A 20,960-nucleotide genomic window follows, 5' to 3' on the forward strand; every position below is an offset into this window, starting at 1 on the left:
GATGGATAAGAGAAAAAGATAAACAGAGGATAAGAGAAAAAGAAGAAGAAAAGGACAAATATATAAAAATTATGGAGAAAAAGAGAAAAAGAAGGATAAAAAGAAGGACAATTGTAAACTTAAAGTAGAAGATGAGTAAGAATGTGAGCTTTGTGAGTCTTAATCCAGCTAAGCTTTGAAAGAAATGTCTGAAATCGTAACATCACTTCTGGTTCTAATGCTGGTCTGAGACCAAGACCAATTCCTGGCCACTCTTTCTGTTCATGTCCTTGTCCTTCATTAGATATGTTTTGTTTATTTTTAGCCAAAAGCTTCTGTTATTGTACATTTATGTTTTTCTGATTACATTTTTCAGATTCTATCATATTCTTATTCGATTTGGAAATAGTCATAAACTTTAATGTCTTCAAGCGAAGCCTTGTAACAAACCTACACATTCTACTTTCCTTTTTTTCTTTTGACTTCATTGTATTGTGACATAAATTGCACAGAAGTAAGTAATTAATTTCTGGTATCTTTCACACCCTAATATTCTACTCCAAATCATTCGAAAATTATCCACACAAAATCGATTTCTTCCATCCTACTTCTGTCTGCAAGTGGCAGCGTTTATCTTCATCATTAAGTGAATTAATATTTTACAACCTCCACCACCCTGTACATCAGCGTGGGCTCGTTAAAATTGAGTTACATTTTGCGCGATGATATTGCTTCCTTCCGGGCGAAGGGCGATGCTCGGTACAATGTAGCAACCACTGTACTGTCATGCTGCTGCTCTTGGCGCTAAATCTGAACCTTACAGTCCAAGTAAAAAGCTAAAAAAAGACACTCCCACCATGCTGTACTACAAGTGCAGTGCACAGCTTTCCCATCGCGATAGTACAAGCCGCCGTCGTCCCCGAACCAGGAGAGTATGAGGTGTGAAAATTGAATTTGAAACAACAGCTCTAGGCTTTTCAGGATGCGTTCCTGTTTTTTTTTATTGTTGCGTCCCTCCAAACTCGGCACACTTCACTCACGACTGAATGTGGGATACGCACCGAAAGCGGTGGTGCGTTTTCTGGTACGCACCGTGTAAAGATTCCGCAATCTCTTCCTGCAAATCTTCTGGAGACGGAGGTAATTGTGATGGTAATAGTGTGCAGTTCCCGTCAAACATTGCCCTGCCCTGAGCTGACAGGCGAAGGCTGCACCGGCTGTAACACTAATCGTAAGTGATCGAAGCAAAAGGAAGGCGCAAACCCCCTGGTCGGGAGAGAAACTTTGCTACCATTCACAGCGTCACAGCGAAGGATGTTCCGTCCTGCCGTGGTGGTGGTTTGGAGCGATGGTTGGTAGGAAAAGCAAGCCCATCATCATGTCCCGTCACTGATGATGAGCATGATACTTTCTTCTGCACGACATGATATAACCGCCCCTAATGCTGTCATTGAACTGAATGCAGCCGCAACAATAGCCCGGACACAGAAGACGACAGGACTGGGATGCTGGAAGCTTAAAATGATACGATATCACCGCACAATGGGAAAGCGTCGCACTCGCAATAGGTCGCTCCATGCCGTTTATGGCTTTTATGAAGCGAGATTTGCTGTGCCCCGATGGATGGAGACTGGATGGGAAAGACTCGGCCAGTTCTTAGATCATTGTTGGGACTACGTACTACGTACAATATTAAATTGACACAGGATACTTACCGAAAGTGTGGGGGGGGGGGCAGGGGCAGGAGGATACAGCTTTACAGAGCTAACATTTTTGCTGTAATATCCATCGGTAACCATCGGCTCTGCCACATACATCTGCCACAGCTAACCGCAGAACGAATGTGAACCTGTGGCACAGCTAACGAGGTGAAGGAGGTGAAGCTTTTGTTGAAAATAAAACCCGGGCTTCATCTAAATGAAGTGCTTTTCCGCTCCTCGCTCCTGCAGCTCCCAGTGCCCGTAATGCCACAGGATCTACTCAGATTATTAGTGCTGTGGGTGTATGTTTGTGTCTATGGGCAGATATGAGATGCTTCTCGTCACTGTACCACCCGCACCCCAAGGCTCTTTCTCTCGGTGTAGTGGTTAACCGTTCCCTCCGAAGAGGACCGGCTCCATACCAAAGGAAGTGCTTTAAATGGATCAGCTCCAAAGAGAGAGAGAGAGAGCGAGAAAAAAATGACCGCCAGATGTGCACCCGCAATGTTTGCGTTATTAAATTGCCCATCTTCATTACCGAAATTTGCAATCACGCGTCAAACCTGCGGACCGGTCGCTTTTTCTTCTCCCTTTTGCTGTGCCGACACCTTTCCCACAAAACAGGGCACACAAGATAAAAAGAACCGAGTGTCCGAGACTAGCCGTTTCGATCTCGAGCCCAACCACGGCAACTGCCGTCGATGTAAAGAAAAAAGAGACTCTTTTTTTTGGCAGGATGGATTCCGGTGGATGGTGCATAAACGTCGAATCCATCACCATGATTGATCGATGAGTTTTACGGGTTTTTGACGAGCCCCAACACGTGCCCCGTGTTTGGAGATGGAAGAAACAGCAGGCCACGTTCGGTGTGTTGGCAATGTATCGTACTGCCGGTACCAATCATTCACAGGCTATTATTCCGGCAGGTCTGTTTTCAAGCTTGCTTGGATCAAATTTTCAACCGAATGCGTGGTTGTGCTTTGATGATGCTTCCCTGTAACCTGCATTCGAGCGTTTCCCAAAACGCTGGTTGACAGGAGCACCAGGTTGTTTGGCGAGGGGGAGACATATGAGAGAGTTTGTGTGAAATCATCAATAGCCGATGCTTTTTTTGCCAACGCAATGGAAACGAACACGCTTGGAAGCAATGGTGTATTGTGCCGAAGTTGCAATTGCAAATGTAAGGCTTGCTGCGGATGCTGCTGCTGCTGCTGCTGCCTAGTCGGTCAAGTTTCGAGGTCAACCCAGCTAATGGAGTGCATTCGACACGAAATCAAAGTACATCAACCGGAATTCTAGGATGTAAAAACGGGACTCTGGGGCTCGTGATGGGAGGGTTTCTTTTTTGTGGGGTTTTTTGCTGTCCCCTTCCAAACAAATTCATGCCTACGGCACCACTGCTACTCAATTTAATGAAAGCTTTAGCCGTATGAATATTTTATCTGCTCGCTTTTACTCGTCGGTAAAGGTAGTTTTTGCATTTTTTGCGCTTTGTTCGGCGGTTTGCGTTTGTAATTTGATGATTATATTTTTGTTACATGTTTCGTAGATTGGCTTCAGGATAATTTAAAGATGAATTCGTTTTGGTCAGAATTTATCAAAACATGATTGGATGCGATCCAGAAGAGATGTATCGTATAACGGAACCACTTTTGATAAGTATGGCAATGATGTGAAATAAGAGCTTGCGGAAATGTGTTGTGGATGATCAATGTGATTTAAGATCTACTATATATTATAATATTTTTAAATCCAGTCTTAATTCTTCATAGAATCTCGTCCGATCTCATGCCAATCAGATTCAAATGTGGTTCAAAATCCGCGAATGAACATAATATAACCCAAAATTTCTCCCAAAAACACATAGCAGAATTAATCTTGTTCTAGTACTAGAAATAGTCTTGATCGTATGCGGGACAAGGAATTACTAGGAACTCCAAAAACATTTCAGTGCTCAAACAGCCGCTTTTCTTCTGGATTCTAGATCTGATCTGATCTGAGATCAGTCTTGAATGAGATCCAGAGCCTGTACCGGATCTGATTATGGCCCTAAACTTGTCCCACTGAAATGAACGAAACAGAGAGTACATTGACGCTTGAGCCCCTTCCACTTCTACACATCTTACTGGAAAACAGCGCCTAAGAAGAGCCCAATAATGCGTCGCTCAAGCATGGCCAACGTGTTTGCTTCTTCAGCTCGGATGCTCCAGCACTCAAGTTCATCGAGTACTACCAAGGTGTATACCTCATATTTCGTGCATACTCTATGGCCTCTAGCAGCAGGTAGTAGTGCACGATGTCCCTCAACACAGTGTGTTCGAGTGCAATTCTTGGTGCTTTCTTCTTCTATTTGGCGTAACGTCCTACACGGACATGCCAGCCTATGCAAGGCTTTCGAAACTTAATTCATTACCACGTAGCCGCATAGTCAATGCTTGCTACGGGAGGACGGTCCATTCTGGTCTAGAACCAATGATGGGCATGTTGTTGAGTCATTTGAGTTGACGACTGTACCACGGGACCGGCCCGGTGCTTGGTGCTTTATAAATATTATATTTATAAGGTTTTATTTATAAAACCTTTTCAAATTAATTTTGGATTTAATTTTAATTTGTCTAACTTCGGCCTTAAAATGGTCATTAAAAGGTCTCGGGTCTAATTAACTTAAATGTATTAATTCAATGAAAGAGAGAGAGACAGCTAGAGAGAGAGAGAGAGAGATAAAGAGAGAGACTTAAATATTCCTTTTTTCACAGTTGATTTTCCCTTAACAATTAACTGCTCAAACAGTTCCTCATAAATCGGGCACTATCAGCAGCTTTGATCTACTAAACCCCATTCTCCCTTTCCTCTTCCTCTCCCACAAACATCTTCTACTTAATCGTTCACTATCCCTTTCACAGCCGACTCCTCACTTTCGTCTTCATCGCGCGTGCAATTGTGCATCCACGCGTACAAATGTGTGTTACGCAAAGCGGCAAGGCCTGCTTTTCTATGCCACCGAGCAGGCAGCAAGAGCCGTGCGATCGTAACGGCTGGTTGGCGCGCGATCCGTAGCCGGAAGATCACAACATCTTTCGCACCCACACCGGCGACCCGGCGAGCGATAAGACCAAACCCCCGGTTCGAAGGTGTTGGCCAGACCGCGTGCGTCAGCGAGTGATCGGTTTCGTTGATGATCGGCTAATAAGATTTAATCATATTCGTGTCCAACTGGCTGAGCTTAATTGGCTTAAGGGGGTGTGGAGTTTGGAGTTTTTGGAATTCGGCCAACTGAAGTAGGTGGTGTGCGGTCTGTTGTTTTGTCCCCTGCGTTTGTATCGTGTTTTCGCGAACCGTATAGAAAACAGAAAATGGCAAACCAATGATTTTTGGAGCTGAGGAAGGGTGCCGTTTGTTTGGATTCGGTTTTGGATGCTCAACCATAGGCTGCGAACGTGTTGGCAGAGTTTATGAATGAGTTTCCACGAAGAGCTGATCATGTAAGGCATTTAAATGGTGGATATATCACGGATTGTTGATGATGGATACATTAAAGCCATTTGAATTACTTTAATGGTGACTGGTTTTACGAAATCTCTTTTAATGATACACTTTTTATTGATTTCATTAGATGCTGTCTGTCATCTTACATTGGTATTTCTTGGGAAGCTTCTAGAATAAGAAAGAGAAGACTTTCTGAATTGCTTTAGAAGATAGAGAAGAGAAGATGCATTGACACTAAATGAATAGAATTTTCTTTCCTAATTTAGTTTCCTACAAAACAGCTCAATAAAGACGAACAGTTACCCTTCAAATGGCTTTAAAATCCGCTCATTTATTGACCCAGTTCAGCGATACTTTCGGTACACCTCGGTATGAGAGTGCGCTACCACCGTTCCAGCAGGCACCACGGGAACCACCGGCACTACCGGCACCACCGGCACAATTGGACCCGTGCCCCGGCGACGATGCTCCCCAATGTCGACGCGCGTGTGCAGCTGATCAACGGCTTGCATCGGACGGCGCGTAGGGAAGTGCAGCACGTGCGCCGGCCTTGTCGCCCTCACCTGATGCAGCAGCTGGTTCTGGATGTGGGCCGAAGCAACCGGCACAACCGGTACCTTCTGCACGCTGGAAAACTGATCCGTTCGGTAGTGGTAAGCGTAGGCCCCGGTCTGGCGGTAGCGAAGGTCCCGACGAGCCCGGAGTTGCGCCTCGCTAGAGCAAACGCAGACTGTCGCTAGCACGATAAGCAGCCAAAAGCCAACCTCGAAGGACTTGCGGCGGATGTGGAAAGAAAGATAAAGCGAAATTATAATTAAATCCAAACAAACAAAACGAGCGAGCGAGTAAATATTGTTTCCATTTTCGAATTTTCCGCCCCGCCTCCCTCCCGTGTGGAAGTGTTCTAGGACACCGAAGAACGGGATCGATTTACCTTCATGGTGTTGTTTAGTGGTTCAAGTGCCGTTGCTGTGCAGTGAAGAAGTGATACACTTACGACCTAACGGTGACAGGTTTTATACTGATCGGTGGTACAACAAACCCAGCAGTGGTCCAGCATGGCTTCTTCTCCGGGCAGCTAGCAGCTAGCTTGCACTGACTGCACCGGCAATTGGTTTATTGATGGTAAGCTTTAATGATTTTATTGCGCCGCATTAGGACATTTCCTTTCAACTGTTTCTAAGCTCACATTCCATGGTATTGAGGGCATTTTGTGCGGACTAGTTTGCAACGTGCGATTGATCAATCATATTTTTTGCAACACTTTGCGCTATCGTTTTCGGGGAGGGGAGTGGTGGTATGGTATTTTGGCAAACCGTTTTGCTTCGATCAGGTTTTGGTGGTTTGGTAACATTTTTGGAGGGAACCAAACGGTTTAAAAAAATATTTTTTTACAAGCTTAAATTTAATAGATTTTTCCTCTATTGATTTAATTGAAGTCTCTGGAATCTCTGCAGAATTTTGCACAAAAATACACCAGAGTAAGACCCTTTCCTCATTAATGTTTTTATTTTTACGCGTATTTTATCTGCACACTAGTAGAAGTGCAATCTTTTTTACTCCGAACATAAATATGAAAAAGCAGTATTTTAGTATCTTTTTTATGACTTCAACAGCTATTTTTATTGCATTTACATAAAATACTTCCAACCTATGTTTATAACAATTTTGAAATGGCTGAACTGATCTATTTTTTTTTATTCAGTAGGGAACTGAACTGATCTATGTCATATCACAATCATTTTACCACATCCTGGTATTCTTATCTTACATAGTGCTTTACAGGTCTGAAATGGTGTCACTCGCTACGTCAAAGATAAGCCAGCGCTGACGCATTTTTATGTTGTTTTTTTTAGACAAATTTTTATAAACATTTTGTAAATAATGATGTACAAAGCATTCTTTTGTTCTTTGGGCGGTCTCGTGGTACAGTCGTCAACTCGAACGACTCAATAATTTAAGCCCGGAATGGACCCGTCCCTCCGTAGTAAGGACTGATTATCCGGCTGCGTGGTAATGCATTAAGTCTCGAAAGCCTGTACAGGCCGGGGCATGTCCATGTAGAACGTTACGCCAAATTCATGAATTCGAAGCCCAATTCATGAATTTTTGCCATCGTTCTCTATGGCTTGTGGCACGGTGCGTTGTCTTGGTCACGCAAAAGCACGCAAAAGTTGCTTGACAAAAGACGCTCTGTCTCACAAACTAATTGACATACAGACGTCAAATTTTGACACGAATCATTTGAAGGTTGGTACTATATAAAAATAATATGCATTTAATACTAGCGGCGCCATCTATGTATCAGACCGGGGACTTATCAGCCAACCTGCTAAGCAACGGAGCAATAGCAAAAATAAAAAAAATCGTGAGATGTAGATTTTGATATTGAGGAGGCATCCAAACATTTTTGAGAAACCCTTTATGCTGACCCAATAAATATTTTTTTTCACTTTTTTGGTATTGATATAAGCGGAATTTTAACACAAAGTAAACGTTTATAAAACAAACCAAAACACATCACCAACACCGTTGATCTTCATTTTACTGTGAAAATTTAATGTCTTTTGCATCACAATAATCCACATCGACGTTTAACAAATGTTTGCACATGAAATAGATTTTCAACCGGAACTATTTCTTAAACGCTTCTCATGTAAACATTTAATTACTTAACATTTCATACACTTTCAATAAATAAAAAGCGCCCAGTATTTCTTGTGTTCTTTTCTCAATCATCATAAATTGTGACCTGGCTTATATCGAATCAATAATATCCTGCTCGCATCACATATCTTCATCGACCGGACAGATCCCACTAATAGTAATGATCACTCTAATCATACGCGCTAATAATGATCGTATTTTCACCAACTCGATCCACACATTTAACCTCCCTAAACCCCAAAAACACTAAGCCATTTACAATTTATCGAAGCTGTGGGAAGAGATTTCGCCTGTAAATAACACGCCTCCGAGCCCTCGGCCTGCACCGAGCGAATCGAAAGTAAGGCGTGAAGAACATTCTACGTGCGCGCTTTGCGTCGTATATTACAAGCGAACCCGAGGAGCGAAACCATTCTACACTGGGCTAGCCGTTTTTCAACCGAACCCACCTTCACACAAACCCTAAGACAGGCGCCCTTGCCTGTACCTTGGCCCACCCCTCGAGAAGAACGACTTTCGGCCTTCAAGTGCAAACGAGATGAATGGTGTCGCTTGTAAAGCGCCGTACACCAGTTTGTTCTCGTTACGAGGCCATTTCTAGAGCGAAACTTTTGTTTCGCCCGAACGCTAGCACGATGCGCCGGAGAGGCCAGCGGATAGGCGCGGTACCACCGGCACACCGCTACGGGCTGTAAATTGCGTTATCAAGGCGTATAAATTTAGGATGTTTTGTAATTATTTAATGTGGTTTTCTCCATATCCTAATTTATGTGCGATATTAACTTTAATTGGTGTCTCCCGAGCCGTGATAATAATGGATGTACTGCTAATGTTTTCGCCCGGCCCTCAGAGCCTGTCTGTGTCTGTGTCTTGGAGAGCGTTCCCGAGTCCTGGCAAACATGAAGCACAACAACAATACCGAGCGTTACAAACGAGCGACTGTTCTCTGGCACTGCAGCTGTATCCGGTTGCAAACGATGGTTTCCCTGCCTGTGTGGACTCTCTGTGACTGTGTGACTTCATGACGTTTTGTGTTTCATCGTGCGCTCTAACCGTTCACTCCGTTTGCCCATGAACAGTTTTATCTACCATTCGAAGTCGTTTCATATTCTTCTGCGTGAGATGCTTGCCAGCAATCAATTATTTTTACCATTTCTGCTGCTTTGTCTGTTGCCACCGTTGCTACCAAGGGCTACCAAGGTAATTGTGTGGTTGTACCGATAGAACCGTCTCGGTTTCAGGTGAGTTGTTGGAAAATTAAATGCAAGGGATGTAGCGGGATGTAGCGAGATGAAAGCTCCCTTGACTGAGCTATTATTTGTCATTGTTTTATTGTAATGATGATTCCTTTTAACAGGATTGCATTGAGGCATCATTTTGAGTGGTACTTGCTGGATAGTTGGAGAAATGTATCACACTTTCTCATGTACTTTATTTAATTAAAAATAAGTTTCTATCACTAGTAACTTTCAGAACTCTTAAGGAAGTTTGGAAAATAAGAAAAAATCAGGAAGTTTTATTAGATGAATTTGAATATAACTTAACATTTACTCTTTTTATAACAAGTTCTCCAACAATTCTCATTCTGGGGACTCTTTAATGCTTTTCGTGATTCAATATACAATATTGTTTACACAATTATCCCCAAAATCATTTTAACTCCAACAATAATTCGTGTAAAAATTCTTAACAAGTAAAAACTCCTTTTGCGTAAAGCTGCTTACGTTTACAAAAGTAACATAAAAATTAAAAATAATTATTTGCATTCATAAGATAAACACTTCAATTATTAACTAAAAATTAACGAAGCGATGAAATAATAAAAAAGATGGAAAATGAGAGAAGATCTCAAACATAAACAATTTTAGGAAAAATAGCACAAGTTTAAAGAAAGAGAAGTATAGTAAATCAGTTAAAAATAAATCTAAAATTCTTCAAAATCATTCAAAAAAGAGAACAACCACTAACTTTAGTTGAAATTATGTTTAAACTTCCCAAACAATTACAAACTAAACAATAAAAAATATCCAAAACACTCGATGAATCATCTTTTAACTAAAACTTTAAATAATTTGTAAAACGTAAAACCTTCTCCGTATCTCCTATCATTTTTTGCACGAGTAAAGTTATGGTTTAAAATTATGGATTCTTATGCTACTTTATTGTGTTTATTTTTACGATTAAGTCTAGTAAAGGATCCCATTGAAATGAAGGTAATTAGTAAACGTAAAACAAGAAAAGATATAGTCTCTATCTATGCATTAACATTGTCAGAGATTGCACGAAATTAATGCGTTTTTATTTGTTCCTATTAACGGTTTAATAAAACCAAACAGTATAACTAACACAAACAGTAACACTACTCACACCAGATAAGCAGTAACTGTGCTCTATAACGTTGGAATGTTTCGCGTTTTCGTCGTTTTCCTTTTTTGCTGCCGCCAGATCGAACCCGCCAGATTACAACGCAACGCAATGTAAAAGTTACGAGCTAGAGAATGAGAAAAGCGCATGTAACAAATGAAAAAGAGTACACACACACACACAAAACGTACGAATGAAAACAAAAACAAAACGCATTAAACATGGAAACCACGCAGCATAGCACGGCCAATTAAACTGTGCCAGAAACCAAACATGCAGCAAATCTGGACACTGGACACTGTCCTGCGTCCTTCCATCCTGCACGTTCCCTGCTCACTCCGTTGCACCATTTCACCACACCAGAGTGTAATGAAATAGAACATGTAAAATTAAAAAGAAAACCATTTAACATGAATCATCGGCACATGGTACACAATGTTAACGGTGCAGCGCTTTCGGAGAAAAGAAATCGTCCTGCACAGCGTGCAGTGATCTTTTCTGCAATCGTTCTAACCCGTTGCAAAAGGCACGAGATTGGAAAATAAAACGAATTTTCGTTAACCTAATAGGAAGGAAAATAGAAAGCATTCCCGCGAAACGATCGACACTCTTCTTTTCGTTTTGGGTCGGGTGGTCGAGTGGAAAATTGCTCTACAACAGCGTTACAATGCATTCTCGGGAAACAAAAAAAAACTCTCAATTGGGATGGTAAAATGACAATGACGCGGATGATCTTCCCGTCTAAATTGCTTCCAGTGTACGATAACCAGGAAACAATGGCAACATTGCAACATCGTACCAACAAAAAAATCCCCTTCAAAACAACATCAACAACATGCAAATTCTCGTTGATGCTGGTGCTCACACACACACTAACGAATTTCGCGCACCATTGAAAGCAACAACGACGACATACAAAAAATAACACAACAACTCAAACGCCATCAATTTCGCGTTGTAATAAATTCATGAGAAAATTGGAGAAAAAAACTGCATGAAAAATGGACTAATAATAATTGCCAGCCGCGTGCTTTGCGAGGACCATTGCGGCCAGGCGAGAGGGCAGGAGGTACTGGAACTGCTGCTGAAAATGAAACGCGAACTAGTTCCGCTTGGGGAGGGGCGAATCCTGTGAAACAATGCGAACGGTGGGGAAAAGTACCGGAAAGCTTGCATGTTTGAAACGAGCGAAAAACAACAAAAGCAACATGTTCGAGCGATACAAGGACGAGGACAGTGGAAATAAAGGCACCGAAACATTCAAGATTTAGTTGGCCCGTGGCTGAAACATGCAATTCTGGGTATGTCTGTGGGTCTGGGTATGAGCTGTTTTTTTTTTTTTGGTTGTTGCTATATTGAAACAAGAGACCCCAAAGCGACACCATTCGCGTTTGGACAAGTACGAGCAGCACCGGCAGCACCACCTCGGCAAGGATGAATTGTGGTCAGTCGCATTGCTAGAGAATAGTAATAATAGTTTGTCGTTTTCCCTATCATGCACACAGACACACACACAGCCATATCAGTGAGGATCAGCGTCATCTGTGCGAAATGTTCGCTGTCTCACGACTACTCACACCCCTCACGCCAAGCGCAACTGCCTAACAAGTGACCACACGTTGGATTTGCGTTCGGATTTTACATTTTCTGTGCAGTTTTTTTGGTATGTTTTGCGTACTTTATTATACTGCGCAGTGCCGGTTTCGTTTTGAGATGCTCTCTCTCTCTCTCTCTCTCTCTCTCTCTCTCTCTCTCTCTCTCTCTTTCGGTGACGGTTAAATTGGCCCGTGTGCACTTTCCAGACACATGAAAGGAAAGTGGTCCGGCGTTGGCCTTACGGGCATGACAGCTAATTGTTTTCTTTTTGTATGTGTGTTTCGTTGCTTCCTTTCCTTTTTAGAAGCTCCTTGCAGAGGTTTATTGTTTCGCGTTCTTTGCGTTTGTGCGAATGGACTTAACGTGTGTGTGTATGTGGATATGAAACGGGCTAGTAATTTTAATCGCACCTCGTACATGAAACCGGTTATAACACATTTTGCCGCATGTTTGGTCCGGTGTCATCAAGCAGCAGGGTTGTGGTTTGAGGAACTGGAGAAACTTTGCTTGTTAATGCCGGGAAGAGCTTAAGGTGCTTAAAGGGGCAGTGTAGTTTTGATAACTCATTCAGTACAGGTTTGAGATGATTTTGATAAATTATCACACTGAAAACAGAATAGTCAGTGGAAGAATATTAATTATTTTTAATTCAATGTGGTAATGCTCTTACACTTTTGCCACTTGCTGGAGACTAAATTGGAGCATCGCCGAGGGCAAGAGTTTGAAGAAAATCTTGTGCAACTATAATTAAACAAACAGCTCTTAAAAATTAATTTACACGATTTAAATAACATGGCATTAATAACATTCACAAGTATTATTTCATATAGTTGGAAAAAGAATTTATTTCCATTTTCACCGTTTCAAGAATTGACCTTTAGCAGTACGTGGTACAAACAATTCTAGGAAGCCTTTTTACTGCCGACATAACAGTGCTACGGTTTGATAAGAGATAAGTAGAGTAAATCCTGTAAATCGATGGTTTTCATTCCAATTGATGACGTTTATAAGGAACATGAAGATATAAAAAATATAATATTAGGAACTACAGTGTATTATTATTATTATTATTATTATTATTATTATTATTATTATTATTATTTTTATTATTATTATTATTATTATTATTATTATTATTATTTTTATTATTATTATTATTATTATTTTTATTATTGCTATTATTATTTTTATGATTATTGTTATTATTATAATTATTATTATTATTATTATTATTATTATCATTATTATTATTATTATTATTATTATTATTATTATTATTATTATTATTATTATTATTATTATTATTATTATTATTATTATTATTATTAGTATTATTATTATTATTAATCTTATTGTTATTATAATTATTATTATTATTATTTTTATTATTATTATTATTATTATTATGTTTATTATTATTATTATGTTTATTATTATTATTATTATTATTATTATTATTATTATTATTATTATTATTATTATTATTATTATTATTTTTATTTTTATTATTATTATTATTATGATTATTTTTTTTATTATTATTATTATTATTATTATTAATATTATTATTATTATGTTAATTACAAAATAACGCCACGTGGAATTAACGAGCTGCTTTGAAATCTTAGTACACGTCTGACACAACATCATCCTTAAGAATAACGTAGAAAATGAGGACAAAAACTATGAACACAATATTTTAAATTATTTAATTTTTTCGTGATTAGCAAGAACCCGGTTTTTGAAAAATGCACAAAAATCTCATGACCTGTAAAGAAAAAAATCAGATTGGGTTTTGTATGGAAAAAAATGCCAATTAAAAAGCACATATTCAATAGGTGGCATTGAACCGGAGCTCAACCAGTAAGTTGAGACTGTTTTTTTGACAAGTGTCCATTGCTGCAAAAAAGACTAAAAATCAATACTAAGATTTCTCATCAGATCGTTTTCATGATGTAATTAATAATAATTACCCAAATAAACCAAGTATTTCCTCTGTCTACACCTCGATGTCTCTCTCTCTCTCTCTCCTTCTCTTTCTCTCTCTCTCTTTTTCTTCTCCGTCGTCACCTCAACTTTTTTCCAATACGGCTGGAGCTTTAAAGCTCGCCTACCATGCCTTTGAACGCCATCGTCATAGTAAACGTCACTATCAAGCGGTCACTACACGATCGTGTATGGAGAAGGTGTGCGATGGTTGCAGTAGTCTGTGCCCTTTTTGAAAATCCCAACGGTCCTTCATCACGGAGAAGGGGGGCAATGAAATGGGCAATGGTAGAAATGATTTGCGATGCTGAGGTCCTGTAGCATTGGCTACAGGAGGCGAACGCCGTTTGCTCGTTGACAGGATTTGTGTAAAGATTTTTTACGATCCGGCGTTTTTGTGCATGTAGTTATAATCAAACCTACCTCGTCCTTTCCCTGTCCCGGCAAGCTTTGTTGTGGCGCTTGTGTCATTCCATAGAACGGCTTCTTGCTGCAGCTTCCAGCGCGGTGGCAGGCGAGGGCGAAAAGTTTTCCTGCCACCCAGCCCCAATGGATGTGAATGGATGTGTGTCTGGCATTGTTTTCTCGTGTTTTGTGGTGAGCGATTTTTATGCACACTCCTCACGAGATTCCACCGCCCTTGTTCGCACAACAACGTGCGCCTGGAACGCTCCAGACCGTCGGGTGGTGGGGCGAAGTGGGGGCCTCTTTTTGTTTTTGTGTGGTTACGTTATTAGATTTTACCATAGCTTCTGCTCTGGTAGATCGGTTTCATTTCTTCAGCGCCTGCTCCTTCTCCTCCTTCTACTCTACCGCCACCAATAATGCCTTCCACCAGGAATATGCTTTGCACTTTCCCGCCCAGCCCCGGACCGTTGGCCACTGTTGCATTCCCCGTGCCAGAGACGCTCGCCATTCATTCGCGTATAAATTATGGATGCATTGTTCGTGCGGGAAATAAAACTGTAAAAAAGAAGTGGGAGGAAGGGGGTTGGGCCTTTGGGTGGATGGAAATTTTCGCCCGCACTCATAAATATGTGGCACCAACAAGGGAAGAAACGCGGTGCCTGGGAAACACTGGAAAGAAGGATTCATTGCCAGCGAAAGGACGGCAAACACAGGAACGCGCACACACACACACACAGACAGCCATACCAGCACCATTGCTAGAACACGTGGCAGAAGAAGCGCGAAAGGTGCAGCTGCACTGGGGGAAACCTGACACCAAGAGCGAAAGAGCGGTTTGGGTGAAGGTTTTCGAAAGAAAAGCGCAAATACCAACCGAAAGCTTACTGTAGCGATACACAAAAACGATGCCTCCGTTTCCCCCTTGTGCCGAAACCCACACCTGGCCGAGGCAGGGCCTTGCTTCGAGACTTTCGAGCGAGATTTTTATTGTTGCACTTTTGCACATTGCCACACCCGTGCGCGGAACGGGGCGCGCTTGCACCAGCTGGCAGAAAGATATTTCAAAAACATGAAACGAACCGGGCCCCGAAAAAACAAAACACCCACACACGCGAAGCAAAAAGAGGGAAAAGGCACGAGGCAAGAGAGACAGAGAGAGAGAGTGAGAGAAATCAAAAAGAAACAAAGCGCGTGCAGCATGATTTGAAATTTGAATTTATGGGTCGCGCACAAGAACTGCGTTCCCATTTTTTTCCCGCCCGCTTCGCTGGTGCAAATATTCAATGAAACGATGCATCCCGAGCACTTGGAGCAAAACAAGGAAAGAAAAGGGCAAAGCAAGATAGAGAGATATAGGGGGCCTGTCGGGCTCTTAATTTTTGTTTACCTCACAATTTTGCCCTTTGCGTTCCAATGGACGGCTTCGTTCTGCATTTGTTTCCGCGAAATGCAGCGTAAGAAAATGTCAACTTTTTAAGTTTAAATTTAATAAAATGCTGCCCTGCTCCCGCCCCGGAAGCGCTCGGAATCGGAACCGGTAAACTAGGTAGCGTTTTGTGTTGCTGAAGCAGCCATTTTTTTTACTGCTCCACTGAATGTTATTCTACCGTGCAATTTAATTCTTTTATCACAAACAACAACGCAAAGAATGCACGCTCATTACCTGGCGTAGGGTGGGGAGGGTGGTGTAAAACCCGGGGGGTAAAAAAGGCAATAAATTACTCACTCTTGCTGCTGTTGCACCGGACGGAGAAGTGATCGTTCGGTGCAACCGGTAGATGGCGCTGCGCTACCGTCAAGAGGTCAGCGTGGTTCCCGGGGCTCATGGAGACGCCTGGTTGTTAGCGGCGAGGCGGTTCGTAAAACATAACAAGATGGAAGTTTTTTTTTTTATAATCGTATTATATGAAAATGCTTGGTAAACAATTTCGATGAGCTTGTTAGTCTTGTTTTGAGTTGATGGGAAATTATTACCATTGCCCAGAATTATACCCCTCGGCTGTCCCAATGCTCCTCCCAGTAAAGGCTGAATTTTGTTGAGCTTTAATGAATGATTTACGCATTTATGAAAGCATATAACATTCAACGCAAAAGATAACTTTACATAAAAACTGGAATATAAAATCAATTTAGAAAAAGTTTTATTATACACATAAAGAAGTCAATTATAAGCCAGAGTTTAAATCTGAATCAAAGAGGCAGTGATCTAAGCCATTGTCATAGTTTACATAAAATTGTGATATAGTTTCATGTAATAAGAATCGTTGCCATATTGTACGCTTAACTGAGCACGAAATTGTTAAACTAAAAAAACAATTGGATCAAACTACTCCAGCTACCGATTCGCTTTGATTGAGTGGGAGGAACTTGTTGATTATTATTATTTTTTAGTATGATTGGCATGCTTTTTGTTCTTCAGTTGGCCGACAATTTAACTAGCAAGCACGCGTTTGTATGGTAAAAATGCTAAAAATAACCAAAAAATCTTGCTGAATGCTCAACAATTGCAATAAATAAATATGTATAAATAGAAAAAAGTTGAAAATTGAAAGAGGAAAGTTCAGGAATTAGTCAATTAAGATAAGTTGTTACGAATTTGACACATTATTATAATATAGAATAATATTACAGCAGAAACATATCACATAAAAGAAATAAACATACAAATATCTAGGCATAAAAGAAGTATTCTGTACCAGATCCATAAATTACGACATGTTTCCATGAATTACGACATCTGTCCAATGTACTTTGACAAATATTCATTTGACTGTTAGGAAAAACAAGGATTCATATATAGTCCTCAGAAGCAGTTTCTCGCTTCCTGCCAATGTTTATAGCAATATTCATCCATCATAGCAATGAAAATCAGAGCAAAACAAATCCATCTACAGAATATGTAGCCATTCTTTGGCGTCTACTGTTTTGAGTGTAATGAACTGAAGTATTCTTATTTTGGCATAATATTGATAATTTTATTGACACAATCCTTTAACATGCTTAGCAAGACGCAAGCTAGACGTAAAACAGATCTAGAATACATCAATAATGTATTAAAATTAGTTATCATTTTTTATATTTATTGCTAAACAACTACAGAAAATAAACAAATCAATAAAAATACAAAAAATACACAAATAAATAATCAGATGTATTAATAATCATAAAGAATGTAAAAAAGACAATGACCTTATCTTTAAGAATCCTTCTCAAACATTGCGAATGCAAAAAAAATCAAACATGGTAAAATAAACTAATATGCATAAAACAGATAATTGCATTACCTAATAAATGCAAGAAATAAGATAGAAAAGGACAAGGTTGTAGAACATCAGAAAAACATCTCTTTTTGAATGACTTGTTTCCGTAAACATTATTATTTTCTTGTTTTTATTAAATTGCTTGAGATTTTGGAAAGTATTGAACCCAGTAATACAACTCAGATATCATTTTAATATATTGTCTCGGCGAAATTCATCGCCTTGACTGACTGTTTGGTGCTGAACACAGACACCACTGTTTATTCCTCTTCGCCCTCACATCAACAACCCGCCAAACACCGATCACTTATATCACACCTTAAAAACGGTGCCACCACGATCGATCCTTCCTTCCTTCCTGCTAACTGCTTAGTGATGGTGCTTCTTCACCTTCTTAATATGCACACTGACCGGGACTGGCTTCTCGATGTAGACTGGCTTCTTCACGTACACCGGGTACGGCTTCTCCACATGGACCGGGTACGGCTTGGGCACCTCCACGTACTCCTTGTGCACAACCGGCACCTCGTACGGGACCTTCACCTCCACCGGCACCGGTCGATCGACGTGCACCGGCACCTTCTTCTCCACGTACACCGGCACCTTCTTCTCGATGATGACCGGGACCTTCTTCTCGACGTGCACCGGGTACGGGATCTTCACCGGCACCGGCACATGCTTCTCCACCTCGACCGGGTACGGGACGGGCACTTTCTTCGTGATGGTGACGTGCTTCACGTGATGATGATCCGATCGGCTCTCCAGCTCACTCAGGCCACGCTTCTCGATGGTTTTCTCGCTCGAGTCGGGAACGGGGACTGCTGCCGCCAGCGCAACCACGATCGAAAGCACAATAAACGTCTGCAAAAATCGTGTGTGAAAGGGTGAAATTATGCAGTGAACATGGCTCAGAAGCTTTCACTTTGATATCCGTGCTCGCCTTACCTTCATGATTGAACGTTTGGGTAGTAGATTGGTTTGGGTGGAAAGACTGGTGCGAGTAGCTTACTGCTGAACAGATCGCAACTAACTGATGTCTTTACCGGTGGCCCGCCCGTACTTTATATACGTTTGTGCACATTGTTCGTCTCACTGCCGAGCCCGAGCAGGGCCAAAAGCAAACCTAATGAGTGCGCCAAATCGCCCCCGAAAACAGCCGCCCGAACCGACCGGCCGACCCGCTACAATTCAAATCGGCCCCGTTCACGGTTAAGGCCCTCCCTTTTTTCCGAGCCCCGTGCACCCCAACATGATACACGTATGACATACACACCTCACTGTGTACCAATCCCTTCACCCTTCCCTTCTTGCTCCTTCTTCTTCAAACGATCGTTAGCAGTGCGAGAAATGTGCAGCTCACTGCTCGAAACTAATGCCGATTGCGTCACAGTGTGCGGCGAACTAAAAGCCACCGCAAAAGCAACCGTTCGAATGTTGCCGGTTTGTTCTGCAGTTCTTTTTTTGTTTTGGTCGGGGGAAGCTTTGGTCCATCTTTGAAGGTAGGTTTTTATTGCATTTTCAAGCAGCTAAACGCTCCAGTTACAGCTACGCATCGTCTCAGTTTGCCAATGCTGCGTTTGCCCGGTCAGTTTGAGTGAGGCCCACCCGATGGGTGTGTGGCTTGCTTTGGCGAAGCGGAGGACGAACGTTCGCGTGTGTTGACCCTTTATCGTGAAGAAGGAGCCGTGTGCCATCTTGCAACACTAACACTTTGCTGCTGTGATAATAACCCGTCACAACATCGTGATAACCACGCGTCGGCTTGCTTCAGTTGTAGTGACCTCGGGGCAGCGCTTTACGCTTTACCAACCAAGGTGTATAAAACATAAGCTTAACCGCAAAGAGCAGTGGGTGAGACAGAAATCCATTTCTTAGACAGGCGACATGCGACACGGGTCGTTGCGTCTTGAGCGGGTTTTTTTTTCGTTCAGACGGTGGTTTGTATTGTTGTGCGATTTTGCGATTGAGGTTTGCATCATGAAAGTGAAATGTAGCGAGACACGTCGAAGAATGTGCGCAACGGTCGGGAAAGTCGCCGGCCGGAACACGCAGGAAGTGTTCGTGAAATGTTGTGCCTCAGCATCAGCGTCAGAGGGTGGATATTTTTATGAGACGGAGTGAATTGTTTCGTTTGATAGTGAGTGCATTGCATCAACCGCATCCTCTGTGCGAGGTCATCAGATGATAAATACTGATCTTCAACATTTAAACAGCATAATAAAAAGATAGGGCGTGTTTTTTTCATGAACAGCGCAAGTTGAATGTTGTAAAACATGTGACATTGAAATAAACTATTACATTTTTAGGCAATCACCAAATGAATTCAATGAATGTTGAACGGTGAGATGGATCGACCACGAATCATCGAGACATAACCTCGGTAACATTATTGACCGTGATTCCTGATATTCGTTGAATAATGATGCTTCGATTAACGCCTGCCCTTGAAAAGCGTTGGTAAAACAAGTTAAAAGTTTAACCTAGAGATGAAGAAATGCCTTTGAATTAATTTGAAATTACAATCTTACTTTTTTAAAGGCCTTTCAAGTGTCACTGGCAAAAGAGGCAAACCATGCACCAATTGATCCTGGAATTATATTCGTGGTCTGCTATTAGATGATTCATTCCATGGTGAGTCAACAAAAGCATACCCTTATAAACTACACTTGTAGAAAATTGTAAAACGGGCAATAGCAAAAGCGACAGCAATAAGAAATAAGAAATAATGATCAAATAAACGTTCAAATCAAATCAAATCAAAGGTTGTCACAGATCAGACGCTGTCATGAAATCATTGACATGATATGATAGTGTATAATTTGGATGAAAGAATAATAAACTTGTTGCGAACTGCAACAGGATTATTTCTTTCAGCCCAAGTAAATTGTTTTTATCAAATCAAGCGTTTTTTAAGCATCGATTTTTATTTGCGAAGCTTTTGGAGAAAGAATGAACTTTGTTCTCTCCTGCAGCTCCGATCGTAAGCGTTCGGGAATACTCGGCCCGATCAGCGTTGAACGTTGACCACACTAAACGTGGGCCGTGTCGCCCTCTATCGATGATTACTGGGAACAACACCTTGCGATCGAATCGGTCATTAATAATAATTAACAAAACTATAACTGAAAAAAGTGTAACATCACTATTTTAAAGCCTAAAAGAACTTAGCAAACTACGACTCCTATGATAGATCAGTTTTACAGCGACGATCATAGGATGATCGTGAGTACAAACATATTATGAAATGTCAATAGATGTCACCTTAAACAGGGGAAAGGTAGTCATCAAAGAAGACCTTAACAAAGGAGTTTTATATGCGATGATATATAATGTTCTGCAGATATAAGATCGCTTTAGATCTTTTTATCTTTCATAACATCGCCATAGTACGATATTTTGTTGACTGCATTGACTTAGAATGCAGAAATAGAATGATTTCGGTGAATACATCGAATAAAATTAAATGAAGATCAATAAACTATGTACAATATTAATTATTTACCCCCAAACCAAA

The 20,960-nt window shown here is 41.1% G+C and overlaps 1 protein-coding gene across 1 annotated transcript; it reads right to left on the reverse strand.

Moving 5' to 3' along the window:
* Positions 1-17,532: 17,532 nt before the first annotated feature.
* Positions 17,533-18,472, reverse strand: LOC120904584 (zinc finger protein 512B-like). The gene is made up of 2 exons (XM_040314675.1): positions 18,392-18,472; positions 17,533-18,307 (listed from the first exon to the last, which is right to left on the reverse strand). Exons 1-2 carry the CDS (start codon positions 18,395-18,397, stop codon positions 17,816-17,818), a joined length of 498 nt encoding a protein of 165 aa, XP_040170609.1. The 5' UTR covers positions 18,398-18,472; the 3' UTR covers positions 17,533-17,815.
* Between the last annotated feature and the right edge of the window lie 2,488 nt (positions 18,473-20,960).

This window comes from Anopheles arabiensis, chromosome 3 (assembly GCF_016920715.1).
Source record: "Anopheles arabiensis isolate DONGOLA chromosome 3, AaraD3, whole genome shotgun sequence".
In the NCBI taxonomy this organism is placed as follows: domain Eukaryota; kingdom Metazoa; phylum Arthropoda; class Insecta; order Diptera; family Culicidae; genus Anopheles; species Anopheles arabiensis.